The sequence below is a fragment of the Cucurbita pepo genome, chromosome LG13, assembly GCF_002806865.2.
Source record: "Cucurbita pepo subsp. pepo cultivar mu-cu-16 chromosome LG13, ASM280686v2, whole genome shotgun sequence".
NCBI lineage: Eukaryota > Viridiplantae > Streptophyta > Magnoliopsida > Cucurbitales > Cucurbitaceae > Cucurbita > Cucurbita pepo.
The window spans coordinates 5,185,467-5,196,187 of record NC_036650.1 but is presented as its reverse complement, the minus strand read 5'-3'; the positions used below and the strand labels follow the sequence as shown (position 1 = coordinate 5,196,187).

The following is a 10,721-nucleotide window of genomic DNA, read 5'->3' as shown; positions in this document are numbered from 1 at the left end:
CCTTTTTTTCCCCCCCCCCCCCCCTTAAGCACTAGGTTTCTGAGTCGTCTCCTCTTAAAATAAATGTCAGGAAAAGTGCTCTATTGTAGAGGTTAATTGTGCTATGTATACAGGTAATTGAATACTTTTGAGTTGGAAGGGATAAGCTTCATCTCTTCATCTCGCTCATCTCGAATTCACTGATGACACTTTTTTTCATTCAAACAAGGAGATTTTTTTCCTTTTTTCCCTTAAGAAACCACTTGGTTTTTTGAGTTGTCTCATCTTAAAATAAATGTCAGGAAAAGTGCTCTATAGTAGAGGTTAATTGTGCTATGTATACGCTCTAGTAGGTGGGCTCAATTTGTGGGGTCCAAGGTCAATGTTGTACCTTTTATAATACTAGAAGATGGTTTGGAAGATTTTGTATATCTGAAGGTGCAGATTTGGCATTGGCCTGAGGCGTCATTATGCAATCTTGTTTAGGAACTGGCTTAAGCCTCATGCCAACCTAAACATAGTTCAACTGGCTTAGGCATATGCTCTCGACCAAGAGGTCAAAGGTATGAATCTCTACTCCCACTAGTTGTTAAACTCAAAAGGCTAGCTTAGGCCCCATAGCTTAAGGTTAATTAGATCCTACATACTTTTCACACAAACAGACGGAAAATTGAAAAACAAATCATCAACTTTAACTGCTTCATGTCCCGGATTACAATATTCTTATTTTAGGCTACGGCCTTTAATCATGGGAAAGACTTGCTTTAATTCAAATTGTTTGAAACCAAATCACAAGCTACTTCACCTCTATATGAAGTATATGAGAGATTTCTTATGCAAAAGGTTGAGACGATCCTCATCTTGTAAAGTAGAAGTCAATTTCTAGAATGAAATCTTGTAAAGTAGAAGTCAGTTTCTAGAATGAAATCTTGTAAATAGAAGTTAATGTCTAGAATGAGTGAGAAAGGTAGAGCTTGGTGAATATTAAGCAGGAGTTATTAATGCTACAATAATCCGTTCATTACGCCCCAATCCCACTAGGGCAATGATCAAGGTTCATCAGACAAGAAAGAGGCATTGGTACTAGAATATAAAGCGATTGTGGCTTCCTAAATTAGAAAATTGTTATGATCAAAGATGGTGTAGGTCTTATGCAGATATCAAGATGTGTTTTCAATGCCACCTTTCCACTCATGCGACCATGCCATTGTTTTGAGGGATGGCATTCGACCATGAATATCAAACCTTCAATACCCAAGCCCAAAGTCTTTTGGCTACCTCCTCAACCAATAGGTTAAAAAAGAAAAGTTGGGATGGCACTTCGACCATTAATATCAAACCTTCAATATCCAAGCCCAAAGTCTTTTGGCTACCTCCTCAACCAATAGGTTAAAAAAGAAAAGTTGGGATGGCACTTCGACCATTAATATCAAACCTTCAATATCCAAGCCCAAAGTCTTTTGGCTACCTCCTCAACCAATAGGTTAAAAAAGAAAAGTTGGGATGGCACTTCGACCATTAATATCAAACCTTCAATATCCAAGCCCAAAGTCTTTTGGCTACCTCCTCAACCAATAGGTTACAAAAAGAAAAGTTGGGATGGCACTTCGACCATTAATATCAAACCTTCAATATCCAAGCCCAAAGTCTTTTGGTTACCTCCTCAACCACTTGGTTACAAAAAGAAATGTTGGACTCTGTTACTTAACAAATGAAAAAACTTAATTCATTCAAAAACAAAGATGAAAGTGGGTGAGGGGAGCAAAGATTCCCTTTACATAATGAGTCATGAGGGTATGCTTGCTATAATGGATTGCTCTTTCGTTTTATAAATTCCTAGAACTTCATATGATTAATTGGTGGACAATATTTTTCCACAATGAATTGCCCTCCAAAAAAAATTTTGTAGATTCCTAAAACCTTATATTAATAATTGGTGAAATAATGGGCAATCAAAGATCTTCGGTACAAACAAAAGAGTATATAAGAAAATAGAATTGGATCAATTATTTTCAAATAGAGTATAAAAGAAATTCAAATGATTAATGATACTTCTTTCTAGGTGACTGTAGTCTACTAATCATAACATAGATGGTTGTAGGACGAAACCTATGGTATCAGTGAGCTGGTGGCCAACTTGTGGTGTGTTGGCGGTGACTTCAATGTGACTAGGTGGATTAATGAAAAGTCCCTAGGTGATAGAATCACAAGAAGCATGAAGAAGTTAAATCGATTGATTGACAAGTTAGACCTTACTAATATTCCTTTATCTACAGGCTGTTTATCTGAACGAATAGTAGAAAATAACCTATCCTCTCCCTCTTGATTGTTTCTTGGTTAGTAGAGAGAGTGGATGGAGAAGTTTCCCTCTTCAAGAACCTTGATTCTAGAATTACTTCATGCCATTTCCCCATTGTGTTAGTTACGAATAAATTCACTTGGATGCAAAAGTTTTCCTCTTAAAGAGCCTCGATTCTGCATTGAATTACTTTCTACACCTTTCCGATTTCAAAACATGTGGTTGAGTGAAAAAAGCTTCACGAGTTTCCTTGATTGTAAATGGAAGAATTTGATTCTCCAAGATTGGCCAGGTTTTGTCTTTATGCAAAAATGGAAGAGAATGAAACCATGATTGAAACATCAGGGTAAGGAGAAATTTGACGTTATTCTCAGCCAAAAAGAGGAAACCCTCAAAGCCATCAGTTCCTTGGATGCTGCTGAGCAGTACCATGGGATCTTTGCCCATGAGTAGAGGAAAAGAGCTTTACTCAAAGCTCAATTCAAAGAAGTAATTCTAAAAGAAGACAATCTATGGAGGCCGAGGTGCAAGCTAAAATGGAGAATGGAGGGAGATGAAAATACAAAGCTCTTCCATAACTATGTTAACACTAGAACGAAAAAAACTCACCAAAGAAATCCAAAATGAGTCTCGAGAAAGCGTGTTAAATGAAAACTTGATTGTGAATAAGTTTGTGTCCTTTGGCTAAATTATACACAAGAAAAGTGGCAAATGTGTTATTCATTCTAGAATGAAGTGGCAGCCATTAATACTCAAAGTTAGGCTATTCAGGAAGAACCGTTCTCTGAAATTGAAATCAAAGAAATGGTTAGTGACTTAGGTAATGGTAACCTTGCCAATAGAAACCGGGCTCTTTTAGCAAAATGGGGTTGGGCATTTCTTATAGAAAAGGAAGCTTTGTGGAGGTAGGTGATTGCTTCCAAATACAAATGTAATGAGAATCAATGGTGGCCTTCTATGAAGGGCTCTCAGTCGCTTAAAGGCCAACCGGACGTGAACCACTTTTACACTGTTTGCAGCTAAAGGCATTACCTAATAAGTGAAATGGTAGCATGTTTCGTATAAAAACTAATAAATAAATAAAGAAAGAAAGAAAACAATTGGCACTTGAAATGGTGCATTTTATCCTCATTACCCTTGAGGCAAACCCTCCTCTCCTTTTTTCTTTGTTGTGGGTAGTGAGAAGAGCCTAGACTAAAAGGAAAGAAGAAATGGACTACTATCTCAAAATAGACATCTCCATATTTGCTAGTAACGAAAGCCAAAGAATCTTAAAATGTAAAATCTAGTTATGAGAATTTTGTCAAAACTAAAATACAATAGCCTAAAAGTTTTTATATAAAAAATACCTCCAATGCTGCTTGATAAATCAATCTCTCATCACTTCCAGCAACCATTTCTTCACCATAACCAGAGCGGTAGGGATGTTCACTTGGATACTGTGAAGAAGGTATAGTTTTCCCTGGTGCCAAACTCACAGGGAGAACCCTGTAATCCCTGTTCTCAGAACTAACAGCATCGTCGCCGTTGCCTCTGAAAACATTCTCTCTCCCATAAACCCTGCCGCTAGTTGAACTTGGCCTTGCTGAATCATAAGAACTGATGTGGGCATCACGAATTTGACTGCTGCCCACATTGTCTACTAAGTTATTTGATTTTGTAGGGGGTGCATGTGACTGAAAAGTATAAGGAAGGGTCCTCTTAAAAGCCTGTTGAGAAGATAATCTTTCATAATCTGCACCAGCTGTGGTTGCAATTCGAGAATTCACAGTTCGGGGTAGACCAGTATTCCCATTTTCAGTAAGATAATCAGAATCATCTGCGAGGACAATATGATGATTTGAGGCTCCAGCATCGCCATTAGAACCAGAATGTGGGCTGTTATTAACATTACCTGTAAATTTGATTGTCAGTTTTTTCCCCTTTACAAGTTTTTTTGAGAAAGTACTAAAAAGAACTAATAATCTTGCGCACAACTCACTTTGACCTGGACCAAAATCTGTGGATGCCCAATGAGGAAGCTTTCTGCTGTGACTAGGTTCCCCAATACTTGGTGCAGCATCGTCACTGTCACTAATATATTCTAGCTCTATTTCACTGTCTGATGAACTAATTTCTATAAGGTTAGTCACAGACATGATGGTTCAACTGCGAGATCTCTCTTCTTCGACAAAACAAGGAAGAAGCTACACAAAGATTAGCAAAACTGCCACTGAAAACCGTAGAAATTGCCTTGTTACGAAAAAAACCAATAGATAAGCAACAGACTAATCAGATAATCAGCTGCTACCACCAGATACGTAATCCGAGCAATCTAAGAATATAAAGTTACAAAAACATCTACTTACAATGTGAAGTGCCTCTGAGCTAAATCAACGAATTTTCAATGATAGACTGAATAATCAAACACATAGCCATGCTGCATTATAAATCTTTTCAGATGCAGCATATTCATTAAGCAGGGACCTCTATATCAAAAACATCTCTGCAAATACCCAAAGAAAAGGAAAAAAAATTAAATGTCATACGTCTTATTATTAGTTGAATACAGAGAAATTTGTCAAAACATCAAGAATTCAGTAAAGAGAAACTTGTGAAACTTAAGAAATCTACAGGCAGGGAGTAAAAAGATACTGTGTAAGTTAAATAACGCCATTACAGTAAAATATACAGTCACATAAGTCACCGATTGATAATAATAATGCATAGTGTATGCTTAATTTGAAACTTTTTCAGAAGTAGCAAGCCAGNAAAAAAAAAAAAAAAAAAAAAAAAAAAAAAAAAAAAACATGGAGAGACCCCCTCATCATTCCTAGAATATGGGACAAGGAGCTGATGACAGAGACAATGAAAGCAATTGAAATGGAAGGCTAAAAATTAACTCCATAGACTACACACGTTTCCCATATATGTTTATTCTCCTACCTTAAACACATAGTGTTAAAAATCTGCTATAACTCCAATCGTGAAGTAGCAGGTCTATCGACAAACATGCTCACACGGTATCCCCATAATGCAAGAAAAGCAGTCCAAATCCAAATCCCGAAAAAAATTCGAAGCACCCGAGCACCTGAAAAAAAACCGATTAGAGCATCAAATTCAACGATTCCACTTTCAAATTACCCTTCTAAATAGAAACTAAAACCTTAAATTCTTTTTTTTCCTTCGTCTACAAAACATAATGCTTCCCGTGCCAACCCCATTAAACCAGTCACTCGAAGATCAAGAACTATTCCCCCAAAAAACGTTGAACATGAACTTCAATTACTCAACCTATAAACATAACAGCATCGAATCCTCGACGCTGCATGCATGAGGCGAAATGAGTGATTAGGGTAAAAGAAAAAAGAAAGATCCCATAACAAAACCAACAGTACTCCGAGATTCGCACACACAAATTCAAACTTACCTTCAAAAATTGAAGTGAACTGAACAAGATCGACGAACAAGACGGTGAATGGTTAAAGGCCGATTAATGTGGCGATGGAAATGAACGAAAAGAAGAAGAAATTCATACGAGGAGTGGCAGATTGTAGTGGCAGAGGAAGTAACTTCTCTCCCTCCGTACTACGTAGGGTTTGAGGTTTGAAGTTTCCGTTCNTTGTTTGCTTTTTTTTTTTTTTTTTTTTTTTTTTTTTCCTTTTTCATTTGGTCTGCGGAATTTTAGATCGACGACGAGTTAACGGCCGTGAGTATCCAGACTGTACTCGTGTAGTGCACCTCCAATTTTCTTGGAAAAAAAATCTATAAATCTTAAATTTTCGTAACTAAATCTATACTCGTTTAAGCTCGTTTACTCTCGGACTTAGATTTGACCGTTATAACTATTAGGTTTTCAATGACACGACCCGTAGAGTTGAAGTGTAACGTTCCAAAGCTAATTGATATTGTCTGTTTAGACCCGTTATGTATAATCGTCGTACGATTTTAAAACGTGTATTCTCCTTTGTTGTGAATGTTTTATTCCTTTTCCAACCGATGTGGAATCTCACGATCCATCCCTTTGGGGGCCAGCACCTCTCTGGCACGTTGTCTCGTGTATGATTCTAATACCATTTGTAATAGCCCAAGCCTACCGCTATAAAAACATTGTCCGTTTTAGCCTATTATGTATTATTGTCAATCTCACCGTTTTAAAAACATGTTTTTAGACCATTATAAGCAATGTTTTGTTTCTCCTCCCAGCCAACGTAGGGTTTTTAACTAACTGTTTGATGTATATAGATTTAATTTTGTGTCGTTTCGATTATCGTAAATTTAAAATGTAAATATTTTAAATTCAAATAGTGAACGGAAGTGGAGGGTATTTATCAATTTAAAGATACTTTTACTACTTTTGCCCTGCAATTTGACGTAATGCAAGTAAAGTTGGTGGTCCTTGTGGTCATATGGTCTTCAATGGCTCAAATTTCGCGTACTCGAGTTCTAGTAGAATTAACATACGTTAATATTCACGCTTTTTTATAATTTAGCATTTTTTTTTATTCTTCTAGCTGTTCTCCAGCACGCACGAACAACTTTACAGTGTTATGAGTCAACATGAACGAGGTCATTTGACATAAAATATGTACCATCGATCGAAAAGGTCAGCATATTCGAACTCTTTATCTCACATACTATTAAACTAAAAAATAAAGTTTTTAATGCTACTGATGAACTCGTACTTCATAAAAATAGGTGAAACCGAGGTGTTTGGTCTCGATTTACAAAACGAAACTCGTGTATAATGGTTCTCAATCTAATAATAAGTGAAATCCAGATGTCACGATATCTTTCTAGTTTGTCGTGTTATGTATTGTAGATCCCGACGTCCCTACAAATTTCTAAATGATTATACTTAAAAGGGTAATTTTGGAAATATTTATGAAATGTTGTAGATAATATTACAAGCAAAATCAAGCTGACCAACCAAAACTAATTGAAAGACTTTGGTATGCTGGTTTAATGGCACGTGTCGGTTAGAGTTGGTTGGGCTCATATCAAACCCAACTTGTCAGTCTAGGCCCATTTAACGTGTCGGCTAGAGTTGGGCTTTTGGTTCAACCCAAAAAGCCCATGACCAAGTTTATTCAAGGCCCAATAAGTGCAGTCAAGGCCCATTTAATGAGCGTTCTTACAGTGACAAAGAAAGTATGAATTTGGAACGTCGAAACGAAACGGTTCAAAATCAACGGGTGAGATGAAGCCATGTCAGCGATCCTCGTGAAACGAAAGCAAAACGCGGGGAGTAAGGGCGCCAAAATTTACAAAATATTTCCCTCTTTCTTGGTTGTTTTGCTTTATTAACAAAGGACGCTTCGTTCTACGCTGAAGAAACTTCCCTTTGGCTTCAATTCGTCTGCGTTTTCGAACTAACTGATTTAGCTGCGGAGAGTAGGAAATGGCCGGTGGAGGATCATCGAAGTCGAGAAAGAGAGTGGAGGCTACTCCGGCCGCTGCCGCCACTACTGGCCCTTCGCTTGTGAGAGCCAAAGATGGCAGTGCTTTTGCTCGATGGTGCGTTCTTGTTTCATTTTTTATTTATTTTTTTTTTTTTTTGCTTACATGTTCATTTTGAGTTGCATTGACTGGCTTAGGACTAAAGAGGACATACTTAGGTTGTGGATCTCTGGTATTTTCTTTCTGCTTTCATTTCTACGTTTGATTCATCGGCGTCACTGTGATATACTTTCTAACACTCCGTTTCTTTGACTACTTTAGTTACAAATAGTAGTTTATGGAGTTCATTTTTCGTCCTTAATTTATTGTTCTCAGTTCGTCTGTTAGTTCAGTTTCGTCTTAGAGTTGAATGCACTGTTCGTTTTCTCCATAAACCTTTTCGTTGAGTTGCGTTGGCTGGATTAGTGCTAAAGAGGATGTAGGATGATTGATGAACCTTTTTAATGTTGCGTATTTATACCGGTTTCGTTTTTCTGTAAATTTTACTGGCGTGTTCGTGTTGTTTCCCAACACTTCATTGCTTCGATCATGTTCTAATTAAATTGTGGTTTTAGAATTTTTGTTGTTTAAGCGTTGATAGTCTCTGCTTATCAGTTTGCTTTTCAGTCCGAGTTAGTTACATAGTCGAATGAAATGTTCGTCTTACAGTAACCCGTTGAGTTGCGGAAGCAGCAGTTTTAAGCTTATTATTGATGATGTAAGAAATTAATTCCTCTGATTTGAATGGTCATTTTTTGGCTTACAGTGACGAGTGCGGCAAAAGTGTTCCGGCAGCACTAATCAGCATGCACAGCTGCAGCCTCGACGCCAAAATTAGAACGAATTTAGGTATTTTTTTCGCGTGAATTCCTGAATATTTTGTTTGTTCGTTGAGGTCTTTTGAGTCGAAACTCACATGTTTTTGGTTTCTTGGCAGAGGCTCAGACTGTCGAGAAGCAAACTCAAGCCAAAAAGCCAGCAGAAAAGTATCTTATTAATTTTTTTTTTCTTGATTCTTTGTCTGGTTAAGGTGGTGCTTTAAATTGTATTAACTTGACTGTATCGCTGTACAGGAAAAGATCAGCACCATCAGAACCAAAGGCTAAGAAATCCCGAACGGAGAAGAGAGGGAAGAAAGACAAAGATCCAAATGCCCCCAAACGCCCTCCTACAGCTTTCTTCGTTTTCATGTATGCAATTCCCCATGTCCCTTCTATTTTCAAGTGTTGAATTTATCAGATTACTACATGGTATTATCAAATTTACCTGAGTCTTTGCTGAAATTGCTCATTGTGCTACTTCAGGGATGACTTCAGAAAATCATACAAAGAAGCGCATCCTGATTCCAAAGGCGTGAAAGAGGTTAGCACAGATCCAAAAAAACAATCCTAAGTTTCCAATATAATGTTAGGAATCACCATTCATATGGACCATATTGTCCACATTCATATGGACCATATTGTCCACTTTGAGTATAAGTTCTCATGGTTTTGGTTTGGTTTGGGTTTCCCCAAAAGGGGAAGTATTCTCCACTTATACTCACTCCCAATAATCATTAACAATCCTCCCCTCGAACAAAGTACACTATAAGCCTTCCTTGAGGTTTATGGAGCTCTCGAACATCCCTTTAATTGAGGTTCGACTCCTTTCTTTGGAGCCCTCGAACAAAGTACACTCTTTGTTTGATACTTTAGTCACTTTTTGACTACATTTTTTAGGCTCACAATCTTTGTTTGATATTTGAGGATTCTATTGTTATATCTAAGTTTAGGGCATAGCTCTGATATCATGTTAGTAATCATGACTCTCTAGAATGGTATGATATTGTCAACTTTGAGTATAAGCTTTCGTAGTTTTGCTTTGGGCTTCTTCAACTCATACCAATAGAGATAGTATTCCCCACTTATAAATCCATGATCTTCTACTAAATTAACTAATGCAGGACTCACTTCCAATAATCCTCGACATAAAATAAAATTGTATCAATAACCCAAATCATTGTATCCTCGCTCCTGATTGTGTATTCCAATCTTTATAGGTTGCAAAGGAAGGTGGTGAGAAATGGAAGTCAATGACCGATGAAGTGAGTGAGATTTACTCGCCGTTTGAAAACATGTAAACGTTTTGTGAATCATATCATCTAAACCTTAAAGTGATTAACAGGAGAAGAAGCCATACCAAGATAAAGCTGCTGAGCTGAAAGCGGAGTATGAAAAGGCCTTAGAAGAAAGTCGAAATGCTGAGAATGAAGAAGTAAGATTTAAGCTCTAAAATGTTGAATTATTGTGTTCAATTTTGCAAATTGTAATGTGGGATCTTTGTTCAGGATGAAAAGGAAACAGAAGAGGTTGCAGAGAAGGAGGTAGAAGAAGTAACAGATGAAGAGTAGGAGAGATTCCATGGTAGGCTTTCGTAATGCTAGAAAATAGCCTTCTTCACTGCCTTGTTTCTGTTGTAAATTCATTCAGAGTCTAACTTAGTAAAAATGCTGTTGGATTCTATGGTTGCGTTTGAAGCAATATGGTACAAATGCTAGATTTTTGGTGTTCTGTTTTTGGTCTCCAGTCTATATTTGAACCCATCTTAGTCCAATCTAGTTATGCAGTTTCATTGTTTTAATAATTTGAAATATAAAAAATCTCTAATTAAATATTAAATTATCTAGATTTTATTGCTAAGAAATGGAAAGAAACAACCTAATTTAAGTAAAGCTTTATAGTTGTATGATAATGAGACTTTGAATTCTGAGGTTATGATTTGGGATTGTACTCGATCTCTTTGAGTTTGTCTTTGACGATCATGTCTCATTCTGTCTCAGCTTGGTTTTAGTGCACATCGACACTTTGTGCTACTATCTCTTCCATTTTTTTTACGTGGAGTGTAAATCTATAGTCCATGCTTGTCGTTTCCGTGGTAGAGAGATTTGTGAATGTTACACGTAAATTGGAGACACCAGTTGGAGATTTAGAACAACGAATTTTGGAATCTGAAAATTTGATCACTAAAATTGGCTATATTGTTCATC

The 10,721-nt window shown here is 37.0% G+C and overlaps 2 protein-coding genes across 5 annotated transcripts in view; one reads left to right on the top strand and one right to left on the bottom strand.

Moving 5' to 3' along the window:
• The window catches only part of LOC111808532 (helicase-like transcription factor CHR28), a 19,337-nt gene extending 13,465 nt beyond the window's left edge, over window positions 1–5,872 (bottom strand). The window contains exons 1-5 of one of the 4 annotated variants that reach the window (XM_023694577.1): window positions 5,688–5,872; window positions 5,204–5,348; window positions 4,627–4,763; window positions 4,260–4,484; window positions 3,628–4,172 (exon numbers count right to left, since the gene is read on the bottom strand). In XM_023694577.1, coding sequence (XP_023550345.1) covers window positions 3,628–4,172; window positions 4,260–4,416 — 702 coding nt within the window. In that variant the 5' untranslated portion in view covers window positions 4,417–4,484; window positions 4,627–4,763; window positions 5,204–5,348; window positions 5,688–5,872. Of the gene's footprint in view, window positions 1–3,627; window positions 4,173–4,259; window positions 4,511–4,626; window positions 4,764–5,203; window positions 5,349–5,687 lie in introns of all 4 variants that reach the window. The other 3 variants (XM_023694579.1, XM_023694578.1, XM_023694581.1) reach the window with 3 other exon arrangements.
• Window positions 5,873–7,571: 1,699 nt separating this feature from the next.
• LOC111808537 (high mobility group B protein 7-like) lies at window positions 7,572–10,288 on the top strand. The gene is made up of 8 exons (XM_023694597.1): window positions 7,572–7,774; window positions 8,463–8,545; window positions 8,634–8,682; window positions 8,770–8,886; window positions 9,001–9,058; window positions 9,735–9,779; window positions 9,860–9,949; window positions 10,023–10,288. Exons 1-8 carry the CDS (start codon window positions 7,659–7,661, stop codon window positions 10,083–10,085), a joined length of 621 nt encoding a protein of 206 aa, XP_023550365.1. The 5' UTR covers window positions 7,572–7,658; the 3' UTR covers window positions 10,086–10,288.
• The last annotated feature ends 433 nt before the right edge of the window (window positions 10,289–10,721 follow it).